Source organism: Citrus sinensis, chromosome 5 (genome assembly GCF_022201045.2).
Source record: "Citrus sinensis cultivar Valencia sweet orange chromosome 5, DVS_A1.0, whole genome shotgun sequence".
Classification (NCBI taxonomy): domain Eukaryota; kingdom Viridiplantae; phylum Streptophyta; class Magnoliopsida; order Sapindales; family Rutaceae; genus Citrus; species Citrus sinensis.
In genome coordinates, this window is record NC_068560.1 from 13,482,931 (window position 1) to 13,505,568 (window position 22,638).

General features: G+C 33.7%; 1 protein-coding gene across 1 annotated transcript; it reads left to right on the plus strand.

Annotated features, from left to right (window-relative positions):
- The first annotated feature begins 444 nt into the window (after window positions 1-444).
- LOC127902265 (uncharacterized) lies at window positions 445-1,201 on the plus strand. Its single transcript, XM_052441109.1, has 2 exons — window positions 445-844; window positions 999-1,201. Exons 1-2 carry the CDS (start codon window positions 445-447, stop codon window positions 1,199-1,201), a joined length of 603 nt encoding a protein of 200 aa, XP_052297069.1.
- Window positions 1,202-22,638: the final 21,437 nt, after the last annotated feature.

The following is a 22,638-nucleotide window of genomic DNA, read 5'->3' on the forward strand; positions in this document are numbered from 1 at the left end:
CTTCTGTGTGCAAAGTGGTAAAAGAGGTCTTTGGTGGTACAAATATTCTTGTTAAACTAAACAAGACTTTAATTGTACTTATTCCCAAAAATAATAACCTTACGAGCCTTAATATGTTTTGGCCTATTAGCTTATACCTTGGTGTGTATAAAACATCACTAAGATCATGACCAATAGATTTAAGGAGGTGCTGCCACATCTCATAGGTTTGACTTAGACTAGCTTTATTTTTGGGAGACATATAACTAAAAATATTGTTATTGCTCAGGAGGTGGTTCATTCAATGCGAAAAAAAGGTAAGATTCGTCAAAGGGCAAAAAAAGTTGATCTTAAAAAGGCATATATGATAGATTGAGCTGGGACTATATTTATAAGACGTTATGCTTAGTTGGGGTGCCTCCGGACCTCGTTCATGTTACTATAGAGTGTATCTTTTCACCTACTATGCAGCTTTTGCGGAATTGGGAACTTACCAAATCTTTCGTCCTCTCTAGAGGAATCTGGCAACGAGATCCCATTTTGCCTTATATCTTTGTGCTTTGCATTGAGAGATTGAGCCGTGGTATTAATAAAGTTGTTCGGGAAGGGAGATGGAAACCAATTGAGCTTGCTCGTCAAGGTATTTTTATATCTCATGTTTTTTTTGTTGATGATCTATTGTTGTTGGCAAAAGCTTCTGTTGCTCAAACACAGGTGATCAAGGATGTGTTTAATACTTTTTGCATGAGTTCTGGGAAAAAAGTTGGCAATAGTAAGACGTTGACTTTTATCTCCCACAATGTGCATGCTGCTGATGTTAAAAAGATTAGAGACAAATTAGGCTTCACCACAACGAAGGACCTCGGTACTTATCTAGATATGCCTTCGCTTCACAAGCCAATAAGCAAGCAAACTTAAGAAAACCTTATTGATCGGGTTGAACATCTTGCTTGGAAAAAAGTGTTGCCGAAGAAACTTCATGTTTACCATTGTCACTAACTCATACATTTTCTATGAAGTCTCCCAGATTTCTCATGCAAACTCAATGTCTCCCACCGAAACTGGTACCTTATCCTTGACCACCATTAGCACTACAGAGACTTCCGGGCTGGACAGCCAAATATCTTTCTCTTGTAGGTCAGATAACATTAACGCAATCGATCATTCTGGCTCTCCCAACCTATTCCATGCAGACCTTCATGCTGCCTACAAGTATTCGTAATAAAATTGATCAGATTTGCAAGCATTTTATCTAGAAAGAGATTGACGAGACTCATCGCATACACCTTATTAAGTGGGATAGGGTACAACTCCCTAATTTATGTGGGGACCTTGGCGTTAAAGATCCCTAGGTATGGTCACGTGGATTTTTGGAGAATCACCCCACAGCTTCTAGATTCAAGTATTGATGTTTAAATATGGCGTTGATTAAGAAAACCTTCCTCTAAAACGTCCTACTTGATATAGTTCTCCTTCATGAAAATTCGTGGGAAACGTATGGAATGAGGTTCTCTAAGGGACTCGCTGGGCTTTTCGGAATAGGAAGTTGGCTAGATTTTGGAAAGATTATTGGCTGGAGGATGGGCGTTGGTTGCAATCTTATACTTTCAGTACAATCACTGAAAACATATTAAATGAGCGTGTAGCTAATTTTATCGATAATAATGGTGCTTGGAACAAGGACTGTTTTGCTTCTTTTCTACCCCACCATATAATTCTTAAAATAGCAGGCACTATGCCCCCTTCTGTTAGCGATGAAGTTGATTGTTGTTATTGGGGTCCATTGTAGTCTGGTTCGTTTAGTGTGAGGTTAGCTTATTTATCCCTCTTTAGACCGATGCTAAATGAAAATAATTCCCTTTGGGTTTTGATTTGGAGATGGAGAGGCCCCCTAAGCATTCAATGCTTTCTTTGGCTGCTGATGCATAATAAATTGAAAAATAATGCTAAATTATCGCGAAGACATGTGCTTAATGATTGTACTTGCATGCAGTGTGGGCATATCATAGAGGATGCTCTCCATGCAGTCAGGGATTATGTTGACTCTAAATGCATTTGGTTAGCCTTTATTTCGAAACACACAAGTCATACCTGTTTTACATTGGATGTTCGTGCATGGATTGTTTATAATATGAAAAACCACTTGAGGATCACTAATGAGAAGGATAGGTCAATGTTATTTGGCACCATGTCTGGCACATGTGGTATTGGCACAATCAGTTCGTTTATGCTCACAAATCAAGCCGCCTTCACAACGTAATTATGGATGTGAACAATCGCATAGAAAAAATCATCCCTGCTTATAAGTCTTTAGATAGTCAGAGAGTTCCAAAAACTAAAAGATGGATCTATTGGCAGCCCCCAAAGTGGTCGTTCTTCAAGCTCAATACTGATGCGGCTTTGAAGAGATCGGGATTGGCTAATGTTGGTGGCTTGGTGAGGAATTATTGTAGGGAATGGGTTTACGGTTTTAGTATGATTATGGAAGCTGAACTATGGGGACTTTACCAAAGTCTCTTAACTCTTATTTCAACATACCATTCTCTAATTCTATTTTGAGCAAATCTGATCCTATTTCTTAGGGTATCAATTTATTCCTTGTTATATTCTAACATAATCGTTTTCCCCCATGGATCTGGTATCTTTATAAAATATTGATCATTATAATAGCATATGGTATTTTCAACTTTATCAAATTCACATTTATAATGTAATTCTTCAAAGCTACATGTGTATTCTTCTAGATAAAATATATTACATATTTCAAGTGTTTTTAGCTTCATTACGTTTTCCATCCTTTTCCTCTTTATTTCCTGTTGAAAATCAATTTCCCAATCTTCTCCTAAGAATTCTTTTCTTATTTTATTTTCAAATTTATTTAAGACTTGATCCAAGCTTTCGTTTTAATCATTATTTTCTCTATATAATATTTTATTTTTGTCGGTATCCTTCAATCCCATAAACCAATATGACACTATTCGTATAAATGACTATACCATTATTTCTATCTATTTTGTTAAATGCAAATGCAATTTTCATAGATTTAACCTAAGTGGTAATAATTTTATCACTATTTTTGACACAGTCTAAATCTAACCATACTACATCATGGTTGATTAGTCTTTCTCTATATTCTCCTAGAGTTATATATATATTTTTTTAGGTTTGTTAACCCTAAAATATTGACCTTGTAGTCTTTCATGAGGTGGTATTTGTTCCCTAGCTTAAGAAGCTCTATTACTAAATTCTCCTTGTTCAAAGTCTCTTGGCTTTGATTCATTCATTTTAGAAGTTCTAGTCTATTTTCAATATCTTATAAATTAATAAATACATCTTCTTCCTCTTCATATTCTTCCTCGAATATTTCTGGATTAGATAATTCTTTTAATCCATTGTCTACATTTTTGCTTAGCATCCTTAAACTTACTAATTTTTTATCTTCATTTACTTTGTTAAATATTGATCATGATATTGCTAGCATTTCTTTATTTTTCTTTTCATTGTGCTAGATTATGGTATCTTGTAAAATTTTATTTTGTTCTTGAATTACCATTGAGTAATTCTTCCATATTGTTACTAATCTTTTGTACTTCAATCCTTTTTTAATTTTCCATTTATACTTATTGCAAACTTATTACCAAGTTGTTCAACGATTTTTCCAATTTTATGTAATTGAATTGCTATCTTATTTAATTTATCTTCAATTGAATTTTTGTTCATGACATTAATGATTTCTTATGTCAATCTATCTTAATCTTCAATTTTGAAGTCTTTTATAATTGTTTGAGTGAATCAAATTCTTCACTCATTTGATCTTTTAACATTTTAACTTGTGTTATATTTTCAGTATTAAAGCTTTTAATTTCAAGTATTTCATTTGCACTTTCTTCTATATCATTTATGGTTAAATTAGGATTTCCAAATTTATTTAATAAATATAGAGAAATCTATTTTAACTTATTACTTCCTTACATATCAAAATCATTTACCAAATCAAATGGTTGAAATTTTTCATAAGTAAATCCTCTATGCCTATAGCGAGAAGGTGGAAATGTATTGGTTTCTATATTTTGTGAAATTATCAATGGTTCTAGTAATATATTCATAATACCATCTGTATAATATTTCATTATATTCTATCAAGTATTTGTGATATATAATATTTTTTATATCCTTAGAAATATTGTTTTCTTCTAATCCTTTATGTATATAACAAAGCTTATATATAATTAAATCTTTGTATCCTATCAGAATGTTGCTAGAAGGATAGTATTCACTTCTGATCCTTTATTTATTCCAATTGTATTAATCTCTTTGCTTAATATTTAAAAATCTATTATAATCAATCACAAGTTCATCTATATAATCCTCAACATAATTAATATTCCATTATTTCCAAGAAAAATTATTTCTATAAACCTCTCTCCTAACTGTGAATAGGAGAATAAGATCTATTTTGAAATTTCTATTCTTTATTATTATGAGTTCTCCAATTCTAATTTCATGAGCTCTCCGGATAAATACAATTGTTCTAGTTGTTATCATCTAATATATTTTGTTCTGAATAATAATATTGTCTATATTTAGTTATGCTATCCTTAATTGTATTACTATCTATCATTAAATTATATCCTCCATTATTTATAAAATAAACAACTATTTCTTCCATTTTTATATTCTGAATCTAAAACTTGGCTCTGATACTAGTTTTGCCGACATTTTTCAACCCAAGAATCAAAATAGGGATGTAAATGATTAATCTTTAAAATTTTATGAATGTTTTACAATTCTGTTTTATTAAAACACACAATTTTATACAAAGTGTTGTGCAATCTTTTAAAGAATGTCTTTTTCCAAAAATATAATATACAATATTGTACCACATTCAATTCAAATTTTCATACATCCATAATAAAGAAATAATGAAATATATGGCACTAGGTATGTAGTCTCACACTGCTCAAGCCCTCAATTATAAGTGTTCAAGAAACACGGTAGAATTTTATTAAATTAATACTTGATAAAATAATAACTTCGAGTAAATAATAATCTTTGTTGATTTTGATCTGGGGGTCATTGTGGTAACTAAATAGTTCGATAAATTAATAAAAAAGTATGCTTTGGAAAAAAAATCTTATTTTTCTATAGGACACAAATTAATAATTAACTAATTTCAAATTAAATACATATAATATGTTTACGATTTTCTTTGTTGTACTAATTCAATGTTGTAAGCCTTTCGTTTAGTTAAAGAATTATCAAGTGATTGGTTCACTTAATTAAGATCATATCAAAATCGTTTCACATAATTTGAAGAATCAGTATATTCTCTAATTATACAATCTCTATACTTCATAAAAAAGAAAAATTTTATTATGAACGTGATGCTATCTTGGTGAATTAATAATTAATAATTTTTTTAATTAATTTATCATTAAATTATTACTCACTAAAGTGTTTATATAAGAAATCTAAGTTGTGCATAAGTGTTTATTTATAGAGTCCCAATATATTTTGGATTGCAAAATATATTTATAGAATTTAATATTTTGAAAAGAAAACTGGTGATATAGCCCATGATTTTTTACACGATTCAAAAGTGTATTACTCTCAAGTATAAGAGTGTCTAGTTATAATATAACCCGGTGAGACCAGGGTCGAACCACAAGGAGTTTTAAATCTAGTAAAACTAAGAAAATTAATTGTGGGGAAAAGAAATTATTTGAAATCAATTTAAAAATAAGATAAGGTTTAGGATCCACTCTTTGTATTCAAACTATAATTTTAATACTCTCTCATTTATATTTTGCCTCACTTTTACCAATTAATTATTATATCATTTAATTCTATGTATGTGGATAAATATAGAATAAAGTACCTAATGTGCCACACTATATTAATGTGTCGACATTATGTCAAAATACCATAAAATCCAGTGAGATTTATAAAATAACATGATATAAAAATAATTAGAAAATAATTAAAAAACTCATTTGAGAAAATAATAATAATTAATAGTTTGAAACATTGAGCTTCACCCTTCACCTCAGCTTAATAAAATTAGCTACTCATATTAAAAGAAAACACAACACTCTTTTTATTTGATAAACTTTTTGAAATATATTACAAAGAAAATTGATACAAACGGAAACAAAAAAATAAAAGAAACAAAGAAAGAAAGAAAATCTTCAGTCTCGACTTCAGCTCTCAAATTAGCTCTCTCCGCTTTTGAAAAATCAGCTCCAACTTCTATTCTCTCTCCTGCATCCCCTTGCCTTTTATAGGCAAGGGAATAGTTTTCTTTTCTTTTCTTTTATTAATATTAATATTTTATTTTATTTTATTTATATATATATATATATATATATATATATATTGAATTGTGTGATGGTCAGGAGGCCTACATGTTTTTGTTCTTTTTTTTCTTTTTTATTTATTATTTTATTATTACATCTCTTCAATTTTGTTCCAGTAGTTCTTCTTTGTTCCCGCTTTCAATTCCAATTCCATCTTTATTCCTGCAAAATATTTACAAGATAAAAATTAACAAATTACGAATTAATTTTACATAAAATATATTTGGGGAGTATTAAAATAATTTAGAAATAATGAACGCATTAATCGACACAATAAGTGAAAAACTAATAATTTTATCCTTATTAAATGTATACTTTTTAGTGTCAATCACACCCCCCAACCAGCTTATTGCTAGGCCTTAGCAATTTAAGCGATAAAAATTTAGAAAAATTTCAAAACCAAATTGAAAATCTTTTTTTTTTTGAAAAATTGTGTTTACTTCCTTCATCAGATTAATGACAACAATCAAATAAAAGTATAAGCATTATCTTCAACCTAAAAAAAATCACACCCGTTCAAAACAGTTCAGCAAAATCCTGTAAAATGATCAATCATCAGAGCTATATTAATCAAGCCACTTTTAAGAATGATACATTAAACCCTAAAATCTCACAATTAAGAGTGACTCTCTCAAAAGAAGATATACCCCAAATTAATTTGTCACTCTAAAAAAATGGTAAATTTGAGAGAATAATAAAACAATATCACACGCTCTCACCAAGATAAAAAAATAATGCCCACAACTTAGAAACAAAATGATCTCAAGACCAATGAATTACTAGCAAAATTTATTTTTATTTTTATGTATCACCACATCTTTTAGTCTATATTACCAGCTTTTACTTCATATTATAGTTCCCAAAACAAAATGTAAATGTAAATAATTATGTTGTTCAGTGAAGTTATACAAAAAAGAAAGCAAAAAAAAAAACAACAAAACAAAAGTTGTTGTTTCAAAAGAATAAAAATAACAATAATAGGTGAAATCCACCTTGCAACTTCCAAAAAAAAAAAAAAATTTCTCTGCATTTTTCTCAAACATACACTTTGTTTTCCTTATTTCCTTTCTTTGTTAACCATGTCCCTAGCCTACGTTACATCCTAATAAAAGTCCTTCCTGATTTTAGGGAACTATAATCTGAAGTAGAAGCTAGTTATATGGGCTAAAAAAATGTAGTGATGCATAATAATAATAAAAAATAATAATAAATAAATTGGGTTGACTAACAGTTTTTATTTGACTTGAGATCGTATTATTTTTAAGCTGAGGGCATATTTATTTCATCTTGGTGAGAGCATGTGATATCACTTCTTCATTATTTTCGCTCAATTACCATTCATTGGAGTGACTATTTTTATTGGGTTTAATTTCTTTGTGAGAGTGTCACTACTTCCAGTGAGATTTTGGGGTTTGACATGTCATTCTTGAAAGTAGCTATAACAAAGTCTACTGGGTTGATTCATGTGGATGGTTGATGTGGGTGTGATGTTACTTTAGACTGGAGATAATGCTTATACTTTTATTTGATTGCTATCATTAATCTGATTGAATAAACACGAGTGTTTCTAAATTTTTAAAAAAAAACTCATTTTGAATTTGAATTTTATTTTCGCTTCATTTGCTAGGGACTACCAATAAGCTGGTTGGGGGGTGTGTTGAGTGTTAGAAAATGCATATTTATAAAGGAGAAAACCGTCATTTTATATTTCAAGTCTTATTAACAACCCTTACTTTTATTTATTTAACCTTCTTGTGATTTAATTACATGTGTTTTATTTTAATTAAGTATTTTATGTATTTTAGGGGCATTATAGTCATTTCACAATAAAGGAGAAATCAGACGGAAAAACGGACATCACTTTTGAACTCAGGACGGTCAAAAACCTTAAGAGGAGCATAAAAGGAAAAATGACACTATTCACATGTACGGTAGTATTCACGTGTACGGTACTGTATACGTTACTGTTCACGACACTGTTCACATAGACGGATGATGACGTGGCATTGACCGATGATGTGGCATTGACTGATGAGGTGTCATGATCCTGTTGGGCTAAAATTCTTATGTACTGTTGATGGTGACGTGGCAGCATATCAGTGGACGAAAAATCTCACGTACGGTGCATGCATCACACAGGATTATTTTCAACCAAACCGCGTTACTGTTCATCCGGGTCAAACCGTGTTACTGTTCATCCGCGTGGTCAAACCGTGGACTGTTGACTGATGACGTGGCGCAATCCTGAGCGTCCAAACTGTTTTTAATCCGATAGCCATGATTTACTCCATGTATCTATAAAAAGGGGGCCTCCCCCCCTAATTGATATCTCTGAATCCATTTTTGGGATCCATTTTCTGTAATTCCCTCTCCATCTTGTATTTTCTTCGTATTTTAATAAATTCCCATTTTGCCCCTAGTTCAATTATGAGTGGCTAATTTTCTTTCAAGCTTGGGTTAAAGGTGAAGTCTCAACATGTGTCATGGGCTTAATTTGGTAAATTTATTTTCTCTTCCCCTCTAGTTTTTGTGGATGTTTTGACTTCTCGTCGACAAATAATACTAATCTTGTCTAGTACTGCCTTAGTTTCACCAGCCCTCTAGTACAAGGTTATTATTATTTGGCACGATAAGCCCTTAGCACCATATTGATTAGAGCGTGGTTCATGAGGTGTGGATTCCCCCCTCATGATTTAATTGGCATTAATAAGGATTATTTAGCCCATGATGCATGTTGATACGGATCCAAATACCCAAGTACGTCATTTCAATAGATTTTTCTTCAATTTATTCTCGCCATTGCAAGTCCAATTTTAGAATTTATTATCACCATTTTAATTTAAGTTTTAGCATATTCCAAATCATTTCCACCACAGATCCAATCATCAATTCACAAAATTAATTTTACACAATTAAAATCCACCTCCTCGTGGGATCGACACTCGTCACCATTAGTCTATACTACAATAGATTCGTGCGCTTGCGAATACATTAAAATTTGCACAACAGCTTCCTATCCAGTTTTCTTATAAACTGGCAAACAAGGTCTTTTAGAGTCAAATTCCCAAGACTAAATTATGCACTTTCCTTTTGAAACAGCTTCCACAAATTTTGAATTTCACGTTGAACATATCTGCTCGGATGCGTCTTAAGAGATCATAAGATATCATCCAACGATTCTTTACTCATGCCATCCTTAACGAATTTGATTTTATCTTCACGATTTACAGAAACCATTCCTAAAACTTTACAATGTGGATTTTTGCAAGCAAGTCTTACACAGTGAGAACATTCAGAGCTAAGTCGCTTAACTCTTATTTTCTTAGCAAATGTACTTTTACCAAAACCAGGCATGTAGGAAATGAATGGATCAGAAAACTCACCTGCCAATCAGACCTTTGCTTCAATTAACCAGCGAATGTCAGCAGGAATCTCATTGATCATTAACAAATGCAGTCGTTCACAACGAGCATTGTAAATCTTCTTAAGAGCATTTTGAGGGAGAGAAGGAAAATGTTGATGCAAATTTTGTTATATTGCTTCCATGCTTGACATTGAGGTTTCAGTTATTATGGGAAACTGAGAATACCGATTTAAAAAGTCATGGAGTACCGTTATCCGCCATTTATACGGGAGAGTGAATCAAAACAAAACGAATCAAATCAAAAGTGAAAAAGAACAACAAAATAAAACAAAAACACACAAGGAATATAACTCACCTTCGTCCTTTTATTGAATCCAGTTCTAATTGTAGATTATAAATACCATCCTCTATTTCCTTGAGTTGTCTTTCTAGATCTTTAACGTGAGATACTAACTTTGGTGGTTGCAGATCCCAAATGAGATGTAATTTACAAAATCAGAACAATTTCGTCAGGTGAAATTTTACATGAAAAAGAGTTTTAAGATGATCGAAAAGGAAATTTCTCATGGAGGTACTCATAACAAGTATAAAAATTTGGTAAACTAAATCACAATTGTCAAACAACACATAATTAAAACAATGCAATGCACTCATTCAAGACATAGGGAAAAGGAAAAAGAAAAAGAAATCAAAAAATTCAAACGATAAAGTAACAATAAATCAAATTCACAAAACGTTCGTTAAAATGAAAAAGCTTAATCAAAAGTTTGGTGGGTCACTCAAATGGATTTCGGTATCTGCTTCATGTGGTTGGTATTCCAAATATGGTTTCAATCTTTAGCCATTAACTTTAAATGTGACACCATCCTTTGGATTCTCAATTTCTACGGCTCCATATGGATACACATTTTTTACAACAAATGGACCATTCCACTTTGACTTTAACTTCCCTGGAAATAAATGAAGACGAGAATTATATAGCAACACTTTTTGACCAATTTCAAATGTTTTCCAAAAAATTCTTTTGTCATGAAAAAATTTGGTTCTTGCCTTAATAATTCTGGAATTATCATATACATCATTCCTTAATTCCTCAAGTTCATTTATTTACAATTTACGCACATTGCCAGCATCATTAAGATTTGAATTAAAAGCTTTAATGGCCCAAAATGATTTATGTTCAAGTTCTATTGGTAAGTGGCAAGATTTTCCATAAACAAGCCGATAGGGTGACATTTCTAAAGATGTTTTAAAAGCAGTACGATATGCCCAAAGTGCATCAATTAGTCGAAGAGACCAATCTTTACGGATTGGATTAATTGTCTTTTCTAAAATTTGTTTTATCTCCCTATTTGCTAATTCAACTTGACCACTTGTTTGAGGGTGATAAGTGTTGTGTAAATTTTAATGTACTCGCAAGCGCACGAATCTATTGTAGTATAGATCAATGGTGACGAGTGTCGATCCCACGAGGAGGTGGATTTTAATTATATGTAGAATTAATTTTGTAAATGGGTGGTTGAAATTGTGGTGGAAGTGATTTAAATTATCCTAAAATTGGAATTGAGATGGCGATAATAAATTCTAAAATTGGAATTGCAATGGCGAGAATAAATTGAAGCGAAATCTATTGAAATGAGGTACTTGGGTATCTGGATCCGTATCAACATGCATCATGGGCTAAATAATCCGTATTAATGCCAATTAAATCATGAGGGGGGAATGCACACCTCATGAACCACGCTCTAATCAATATGGTGCTAAGGGCTTATCGTGCCAAATAATAATAACCTTGTACTAGAGGGCCGGTGAAACCAAGGCGGTACTAGACAAGATTAATATTATTTGTCGACGAGAAGTCAAAACATCCACAAAAACTAGAGGGGAAGAGAAAATAAATTTACCAAATAAAGCCCATGACACATGTTGAGACCTCACCTTCAATCCAAGTTTGAAAGAAAATTAGCCACTCATAATTGAACTAGGGGTAAAATAAGAATTTATTAAAATATGTAGAAAATACAAGATGGAGAAGGAATTACAGAAAATGGATCCCAAAAATGGATTCAGAGATATCAAAATAGGGGGGGGAGGCCCCCTTTTTATAGATACATGGAGTAAATCATGGCCATCGGATTAAAAACAGTTTGGACGCTCAGGATTGCGCCACGTCATCAGTCAACAGTATGCGGTTTGACGCGGATGAACAGTAACACGGTTTGACCCGGGTTGAACAGTAACGCGGTTTGGTTGAAAATAATCCTATGTGATGCATGTACCGTACGCGAGATTTTTCGTCCACTGATATGTTGCCATGTCACCATCAACAATACATAAGAATTTTAGTCCAACAGGATCGTGACACCTCATCAGTTAATGCCACATCATCGGTCAATGCCACGTAATCGGTCCGTCTATGTGAACAGTGTCGTGAACAGTAACGTATACAGTACCGTATACGTGAATAGTACCGTACATGTGAATAGTGTCATTTTTCTTTTTATACTCCTCCTAAGGTTTTCGACCGTCCTGAGTTCAAAAGTGATGTCTGTTTTACCGTCTGATCTCTCCTTTATTGTGAAATGACTATAATGCCCTTAAAATACATAAAATACTTAATTAAAATAAAACACATGTAATTAAATCACAAGGTTAAATACATAAAAGTAAAGGTTGTTAGTAAGACTTGAAATGTAAAATGACGGTTTTCTCCTTTATAAATATGCATTTTCTAACACTCAACACAGCCCTCCACCAGCTTATTGTTAGTCCCTAACAAATAAAGCGAAAACAAAATTCAAATTCAAAATAATTTTTTTTAATAAAAACACTCGTATTTATTCCATCAGATTAATGATAGCAATCAAATAAAAGTATAAGCATTATCTCCAGTCTAAAGCAACATCACACCCACATCAACCATGCACATGAATCAGCCCAGTAGACTTTGTTATATCTACTTTCAAGAATGACATGTGAAACTCCAGAATCTTACTAGAAGTAGTGAACTCTCACAAAAAAATTAAAACCAATAAAAATAGTCACTTCAATGAATGGTAATTGAGAGAGAAAATAATAAAGAAATGATATCACATGCTCTCACCAAGATGAAATAAATATGCCCTCAGCTTAGAAATAATACGATCTCAAGTCAAATAAAAATGCTAGTCAACCCAATTTATTTATCTTTTTTTTTCTTTTATTTATTTATTTATTTTTATTATGCACCATTACATCTTTTTAGCTCATATAACTAGCTTCTACTTCAAACTATAGTTCCCTAAAATCAAGAAGGACTTTTATTAGGACGTAACGTAGACTAGGGATATGGCTAACAAAGAAAGGAAATAAGGAAAACAAAGTGTATGTTTGAGAAAAATGCAGAGAAATTTTTTTATTTTTTATTTTTTTGGAAGTTGCAAGGTGGATTTCACCTATTATTGTTATTTTTATTCTTTTGAAACAACAACTTTTGTTGTTTTTTTTTTTGCTTTTATTTGGCATAACTTCACTGAACAACATAATTATTTACATTTTCTCAAACATAAATAAGTGATGGAACTTATAAGACATCGGGTAATACTCCAAATCGGAGTGGGTCAAGATGATAAGTTGACAAAGAAAATATTTTTTTTTAAAGGCTCAAAAGGGTTAACTATGGATATTTAATAAAAGGGATGGCTAGAAAGGCTTAAACGGATCAAAGATGGCCTTTCCATCGTCTTTTAGGGCTCTAAATAATTATCCATATCTACTAGTTAGACGGGCCTCCCAATGTAGCGACACACATTTTTTTTCTTTTTTTCATTTTACCATTTTTTTAAGGGTTAACTCAAAAGAAATCTAGAGATCGTGTATAAAATAATAAACTGCTAAGCTGTATAGAGAATAGGCAAAAGGGTTACTCTCCAAGAAAATGATAGGCTCAACAACTCACTTGGCACTTATTTATGACATATTCATTCCTTCAAGCAACTCATATTTGTCTCCGACATCAACATGTAAAGTAGCAAACATAGCGTAACATCACTTAAGACCAAAGATAATACAAATACTAAAATTTGAAATTAATCATGTCATCCAATGTTAAAACAAATCACACAATTTTTTTTTAAACAACATTCTACCCCCCAACCTATTCTAAACATGAAAGAAAAATATGCATGCAGAAATGTGAAAATGATGCATAAAAACTAATTAGAAAAGTTACACGTAAAATGATAGAAAACGAAAATGATTTTTTTTTTTTAAGAAGATGCGTTTCTAGAGGCACTACACTCCATATTCAGCCATCTTCGACTCACAAGTTGGAAAATGTATATTTATAGAGGAGAAATTAAAAAGAAGAAAAATAAACATAAAAACAGAATAAAGAAAAAGAAAATGTCTGAATTTTTTTTTAGTTTTTTTAATTTTTTTTTAAACGATGAAGATGCGTTTCTAGAGTCACTATACTCTATATTCAGCCATCTTCAACACAAAAAGTTAGCAACAGTTAGTTTCTACAACAAAAAATTAGTAAAAACTTAACCAAAATTCCACAATTGTCGACTATTCCCTCCCCCCAACCAGAACGAAACATTGTCCTCAATGTTTGAAAGGAAAGAAGTAGAGTTTAGAAGACATCACCTGGATGGTGCAACACAGAAAATAATATTTACAAGCGGAGAGTTAAATCTAATTTGTACTTCTTACTGCGGCTACTGTTACCATCATTATTTGTATGCTCCAACACAAAGGTCTAGGGGTCTGGCTCCGGTTTATAAGCTTGTAACAGATCAAGTAGCTCATTAGCAGTGTGAGCACAAATAAAAAGTTTTTTTCACATTAGAAGGAATGAAATAGTTTTTTATTGCATGGTTAAGAAATGCAATAAAGCCATCATAAAAGTTATTGACATTTAACAAACCGATGGGTTTATGGTGAATGTGCTGATGGGCCCAATATGCTAGTGTGATAAGTGCCTCTAGTGTTGCAAGATCTCCTGGAAGGAAAATAAAAGCATCAGAATGATTAAGCATTTCAGTTATTCTTTCTTGCATACCTGAGACGACTAACTCTTCTCCAGTTGATGAGTCAGATGAACTGGCCAATGGTTTTATGACTCTTAGGATGATGCCTAACACTTGACTTCCTCTGACAAAAGCTGCGTCAGAGACCATTTTTGATAACCCTTGGTTACCTTCTCCATACACCAAGTGTAATTTTCTCTCTGCTATACTTCGACCAAGATCGATGGCTACCTCAACGAACTCTTTATGTTTGTCATAGGTAAATCCAGAAAGCACACAAATGTTCTTGAATTGTCTATTGGGAGTAGCTGCCATTGGAATATTTCTCAAAAATAATTTGTGAGTGCTTGACAAGAAAAATCACATTTAAGAGTCTTGGTGACAGTGGGTCACAGTTGTGTATGAGGTAACATGTCAGTGTCAAATAACGCGTAAAGCACGTGGCTTGCGAGTCAAAAAGGAAACAGTAAAAAGGAAAAAGTAAACAGTAATAAGGAAAAAGCAAACAGTAATAAAATTATTAAAGACAATAATATACACAATAAAATAATAGTGAAATAAAATAACAGTAAAGTGAAAGGATATTTACAGGTAGTTGCGACTGTGGCTCACATCTTCCTCTGGTTTTATGTCTAGAAACGGCTTGAACGCCCTCTATGGGTCGAGGATAGGCTTCCTATCCAGTTTTCTTATAAACTGGCAAACATGGTCGTTTATAGTCAGATTCCCGAGACTATATCGTGCATGTTCTTTCTGGAATAATGGCCATAATTGGAGAATCGCTCCTTGCACATATCCACTGGGATGCGTTTCAAGAGACAAAAGGATATCATCCAATGACTCCTTATTCAAGCCATCCCTAATGAATTGAATCTTATCTTCCCTGTTATCAGACACCATTCTTAAAGAACATGAGTTTTTATTGCAACTCATTCTGGCACACTTATGACAAGCAACAGAAATTCTTCGAGCTCGTCGTTTTCTTGCATAATTTCCTTTACCATAACCAGGCATGTATGCAATAAATTTTGGAGGTAACTCACCTGCCGATCGTACTTTAGCCTCGATTAACTAACGGATGTCAGTAGGTATGTTATTCCTCATGAGTAATCGCATGCGTTCGGACCGAGCTTTATAGATCGTAAGGAGGGCATTCTGAGGAAGTGAAGGGAATCGCTTGTGAAGCTTCGCTATAATCTCGTTTCTGTCCATACTTTTGCCTCAGAATATCAGTTATTATGGGAAACTGAAGTAACCGACTTGATTGTCACGGAGTACCGTTATCCGCCACTTCACCGGGGTAACAAACTAAAGCACACAAATAGAAAAATAAATTAAAACACACAAAGAAAATTAAAATCGTCCTCTTATTGAATTTACCTCAAGCTCCAACTGGATGTCGTAAACACTTCTCTCAATGTCTCTGAGTTGGCTTTCTAAACCCTCAACATAGACTACTAACTCTGGTGGCTGTAGAGCCCAAATGCGATGTGTTTTACAAAATTGAATCTGCCTTTTGAGATGAGTTTTGACACGTTGAAGTGGTTTAAGAATGTTCAGGAGGAACGGTCTAAGTAAGGTACTCATGATTAAAAATGATAAGAGAAAACTTAATAGTTAAACGAACACACTTATGCAAAAATAATTTCAATTAGCAAAAGAATAATATAAAGAAAGAAAAAAAAATCAAATCCCCAAAAAAAAATCAATTCAAATCTGGTGGGTCACTCAAATTTATTTCGGTGTCTTCTCCATGTGGTTGGTACTCTACATATGGCTTTAATCTTTGACCATTAACTTTAAACGTGACACCGTTCTTTGGGTCCTTAATTTCAATTGTCCCATGTGGAAAAACAGTATGAACAATAAAGGGACCAGATCATCGAGAGCGTAACTTACCTGAGAATAGGTGCAAGCGAGAATTGAATAAAAGCACTTTCTGACCTGGAGTGAAAGATTTTCTCATAATTTGCTTGTCGTGAAAGACTTTCATTCGTTGCTTGTAAATCTTGGCATTTTCGTATGCATCATTACGAATTTCTTCAAGTTCTGCCAGTTGTAATCTTCTTTCTGAGCTGGCTTGCTGCATCTCAAAGTTGAATTTCTTGATAGCCCAATATACACGATGCTCGAGTTCCCCAGGTAGGTGGTAAGCTTTTCCATACACTAGCCTGTAGAGTGACATCCCAATCGGGGTCTTGAAAGCCGTTCTATATGCCCATATTGCATCATCAAGTCTTAATGACCAATCTTTTCTGTCTGGCCTCACCGTCTTTTCTAATATGTGCTTTATTTCTCGATTGGAGATTTCAACTTGGCTACTGGTTTGCAGATGATATGGGGTCACCACTTTGTGTGTGATTGAATACTTTGTCAAAAGAGTCTTGAATGCTTTGTTACAAAAGTGGGCACCACCATCACTGATTATTGCTCGAGGGAATCCAAAGCGTGAAACAATGTTGCTTTTCAAAAATGCTATCACCACCTTGTGATCATTGGTCCTACATTGAATTGCTTCTACCCATTTTGATACGTAGTCAACAGCAACCAATATGCATTGATGGCCAAAAGATGGGGGAAAGGGTCCCATGAAGTCGATACCACATACGTCAAAAATTTCAACCACTAAAATTGGATTTAATGGCATCATGTTCCTTTGTGTAATGCTCCCCATTCGTTGACACCTATCACATGGAGAATAGAAAGTGTAAGCATCTTGAAATATAGTTGGCCAATAGAAACCATATTGTAAAACTTTAGTTGCTGTTTTCTTTGCGTTGAAATGGCCTCCACAAGCTTGTTCATGGTAGAATGAAAGGATATTTTGAATTTCACTTTCTGGGACACATCGTCTAACAATTTGGTCTGTACAATACTTGAACAAATACGGGTCATCCCAAAAAAAATTCTTTATTTCCCCAAAGAATTTAGCCTTGTCTTGCTTGGTCCAATGCTCTGGAAGTTGACCTGTAACAAGATAATTAACGATATCAGCATACCATGGTAATACTTCCACACTCATTAATTGTTCATCTAGAAATGACTCATTCAATGGTAATGATTCTGTAATTGTGTCAAAATGGAGACGAGAGAGGTGGTCCGCCACGACATTTTCTGTGCCTTTCTTATCTTTGAATTCCAAGTCGAACTCCTGCAAAAGTAACACCCAACGAATTAGTCTGGCTTTTGCATCTTTCTTTGTGAAAAGATATTTAAGAGCAGCATGATCTGTGAATATAATTATTTTACAACCAATGAGATAAGATCAAAATTTCTCTAATGCAAACACTACTGCTAGCATTTCTTTTTCAATGGTTGAATAGTTCAACTGTGCATCATTTAATGTCATACTAGCATAATAAATAACATGGGGAATTCGATCAACTCTTTGTCCTAATACTGCTCCTACTGCATAATCAGATGCATCGCACATGAATTCAAATGGTAAGCTCCAGTTTGGGGGTTGAATGATGGGTGATAATGTTAACAATTGCTTTAGTTTTTCAAATGCCACAAGACATGAATCATCAAAGATAAAAGGTACATCCTTAGCAAGTAAATTGCATAAGGGTCTAGAAACTTTGCTAAAATCTTTAATGAAACGTCTATAAAACCTAGCATGCCCAAGGAAATATCTTACTTCTCTGACTGTTTTGAGTGGAGGAAGATTAGAAATGAGATCCACCTTGGCTTTGTCAACCTCAATCCCTTTGCTCGAAATGATGTGACCGAGAACAATACCTTGTTTTACCATGAAATGACATTTCTCCTAATTTAAGACCAAGTTCTTCTCGATACATCTCTGCAGAACTAGTGTTAGATGATGTAAGCATTGATCAAACGAGTCACCAAAGACAGAAAAATCATCCATAAAGACTTCAAGGAATCGTTCAACCATATCAGAAAAAATACTCAACATGCATCATTGAAATGTAGCAGGTGCATTACATAATCCAAATGGCATTCTCCTATATGCAAATGTGCCAAAAGGGCAAGTGAAAGTAGTTTTCTCTTGATCTTTTGGTGCTATGGGGATCTGATTGTATCTTGAGTAGCCATCTAGAAAGCAATAAAATTCATGGCCTACTAATCTATCAAGCATTTGATCGATAAATGGTAAAGGAAAATGGTCTTTATGTGTGACAGAATTCAACTTTCTATAATCAATGCATACACGCCATCCTGTAGTCACTCTAGTTGGTATCAATTCATTATCAGCATTGGTAACTACTGTGACTTCTGACTTTTTGGGGACAACTTATACAGGACTGACCCATGAACTATCAGAAATTGGGTAAATGATACCTGCATCTAATAGCTTAAGGACTTCTGTTCTAACAACTTCTTTCATATTAAGATTTAACCGACATGCATTTCCCTAGTAGATTTAGCATTTTCATCAAGGTGAATGTAATGCATGCAGTCTATTGGGTTTATACCTTTTATGTCTGCTATGGTCCATCCTAATGCTCATTTGTGCTCTTTTAAAACATCCAACAACTTACCTTTTTGTTCGTCATTTAGGGATGATGAGATGATTACCGGCAGAGTACTTTCTTCTCCCAAAAATGCATATTCCAAAGTGTTGGGCAATGGTTTGAGCTCGAGTTTTGGTGGTGATTTTGATGATGGGATGAGTTTCTTCTCTGATGGTGCTAGTTTTTCAACTCTTGACTTCCATGTATTAGTGTCCATAGATGGTGCTTAGTCAAGTAGGGCGTTGACCTCATCGACCGATCTGTCAATATCAAAATCCAAACCAAAGTGAGTTAAACATGTTTGTAAATGATCATCACTAAGGTTTGAAACAAAAGTATTATCAACTAATGCTTCTATTAAATCCACATCAACAATTCTATCACCTGCATTGTGAGGTTGTTTGACAATGTTGAAGATGTTCAGCTCCATAGTCATGTTGTCGAAGGACAACTGCATATTTTCAGTCCTGCATTGAATATGAGCATCCGCAGTTGCCAAGAAAGGTCAGCCTAGAATAATGGGGATGTGCTTTCTTGAATCCTGTATTGGTTGAGTGTCAATTACAATGAAATCAACAGGAAAATAAAACTTGTCTACCTGGATAAGCACGTCCTCCACAATGCCACGAGGTATTTTCGTGGACCGATCTGCAAGCTGTAACATCACTGGAGTTGGGTGTAATTCTCCCAGTCCAAGTTTCACAAATACTGAATAAGGCAACAAATTTACACTAGCTCCTAAATCCAACAAAGCATTCTCAATTGTGTGGTTCCCTATGCTACATGAAATAGTGGGGGAGCCTGGGTCTTTGCATTTTAGAGGAATTTTGTGTTGGAGTATAGAACTAATGTTTTCTGTTAAAAATGCCTTCTTTTGAACATGAATATTTCTCTTTTTAGTACAAAGGTCTTTAAGAAACTTGGCATAAGATGGAAATTGCTTTATAGCATCAAGTAAAGGGATGTTAACACTTACCTGTTTGAAGATTTCGAGAATCTCACCTGTGGATTTTTCCTTCTTTCCTTTCGCTAACCTCTGAGGAAATAGAGCTTTCGAAATGTATTCTCGTGGGTTGGTTTCTTCTTTCTCCTCCGGTGATGAGTCGTCAACATTTACAGGTACAATTTGATTTTCTTTTTTCACCGGCATCTCCACTTTGTTGTCGACTTCTTTTCCTTTTCGCAAGGTCATGACTACTTTAACATCTCCATGCTGCTGTAGTGAACTAGTACTTGCTTCATGTACTCCTTTAGGATTAGGCACTGGTTGACTTGGAAACTTGCCTTTTTCAACAGTCATTACCAATGTCTGAACTGAAGAAGCAAGTTGTCCCACCATCTTCTCGAGGCTTGAGACTGATTGAGCTTGTGAATTGAAGCCTGCTCTCAACTCATTTCGTAGTCCATCAATGGTGCGGTTCTGTTGCTCAATCGTGGAGTGAGTAAGATTCTTGAGATTCTAGAATGAATCCTCCCATGGTCTGGGTTGAGAGTAGTTCTGGTTCTAATTGTATGGTCTAAATGGGGGCTGAGAGGCTTGAGGATTTTGAGAAATTTATTGCATTGGTGGAGCTGGAGCTGCTGGTCCATTCTGTTAGAATCCTTGAGACCATGAAAAATTGGGGTGGTCTCTCCATCCAGGGTTATATGTGTTGGAGTATGGGTTGTAATTTGATGGCTTTCTCATTACACCTATGGCATTGGCTTGATCTGAGTATGAGTCATGGTCATGTGGTTCTGTTGATTTAGCAGTCGATAACGATGCTCTTTGTCAAGCAAGACCTTCAACCATCTCCTTGACTTCTTTAATTTCTGAACTGGATTCGCCAATGTGAACCTCATTTACTCCCTTAATTCTTCTAGTATTCCTGAGCGATCGACTCCGTTGTTGGGAATTATCCGCTTGTCGCTGGAAGAATTCCCAAATCTCTGATGCACTTTTTGACATTAGCTCTCCTCCACTTGTTGCCATTAGCCATTCTTGCACATTCGGCAATAATCCCTCAAAAAAGTATTGGCATTGGTGCTATTTCTCGTACCCATAATGTGGACACTTCAAGAGTAGTCCATTGAATCGCTCCCACGTTTCGAAAAACTGCTCGTCATCTCTCTGAGTAAACTCTGAGATTTCCCTGCGAATAGCATTGGTTTTATGCACTGGGAAATATTTATTCAAAAATTTCATTACCATTTGTTCCCATTATGAGATGCTATTAGCAGGTAAAGTATTTAACCATGAACGAGCTCTATCCTTTAAAGAAAATGGGAATAATCTGAGTTTAACATCATCGTCTGAAAAATTTTCATATTTAAAAGTTTGACAAATGGCATGAAAATCATTCAGATGATTATATGGGTCCTCATTTTCTAGGCCATAGAATGTTGGGAGACAATTTAGCACACTAGGTTTTAATTCAAAACTCCTAGCAGCTACATTTGGGTATCTTATACATGATGTGTTTAAATTAGCTAAGGGATTGAAATAATCCTTAAATGGCCTCTCCTGTGGTTGCAAATCCATTTTATTTTTAATTTGTTTGTGTGTGCGAAGTGTTTTCTCTAATTCAAGGTCTATAGGTTCAAGATTAGGTAATAATGATCTACGATCATGCATGCAAAACAAATAAAATAAAAATAAAGATGGGAACAAAACAAATAAAAATAAAGAAGAGTGAGAAATTACGATACTAACCTTATTGCGCTATTACAACCTTTCTATAAAAATACACAAAAATAAATACGTGAAATAAATTAACTAAAAATTAAATTAATAAAATAAACAAAAAAATTACAAAGAAAAATAAATTGAAAATTAAATTACAGAATTTTAAAGAAGAGAAAAAGGAAAGAAATACTAACCTTTAAATGTAGATTCACTTTTTTTTCTTTTTTTAATAATAAAAAAATACAAGAAAACAAATAAAAGAAATTATTCACAAAAATTAATTCTAAAAATTACTTACCTCCCCGGCAACGGCGCCAAAAACTTGTTGTGCAAATTTTAATGTACTCGCAAGCGCACGAATCTATTGTAGTATAGATCAATGGTAAAGAATGTCGATCCCACGAAGAGGTGGATTTTAATTATATGTAGAATTAATTTTGTAAATGGGTGGTTGAAATTGTGGTGGAAGTGATTTAAATTATCCTAAAATTGGAATTGAGATGGCGATAATAAATTCTAAAATTGGAATTGTAATGGCGAGAATAAATTGAAGCGAAATCTATTGAAATGACGTACTTGGGTATCTGGATCCGTATCAACATGCATCATGGGCTAAATAATCCGTATTAATGCCAATTAAATCATGAGGGGGGAATCCACACCTCATGAACCACACTCTAATCAATATGGTGCTAAGGGCTTATCGTGCCAAATAATAATAACCTTGTACTAGAGGGCCGGTGAAACCAAGGCGGTACTAGACAAGATTAGTATTATTTGTCGA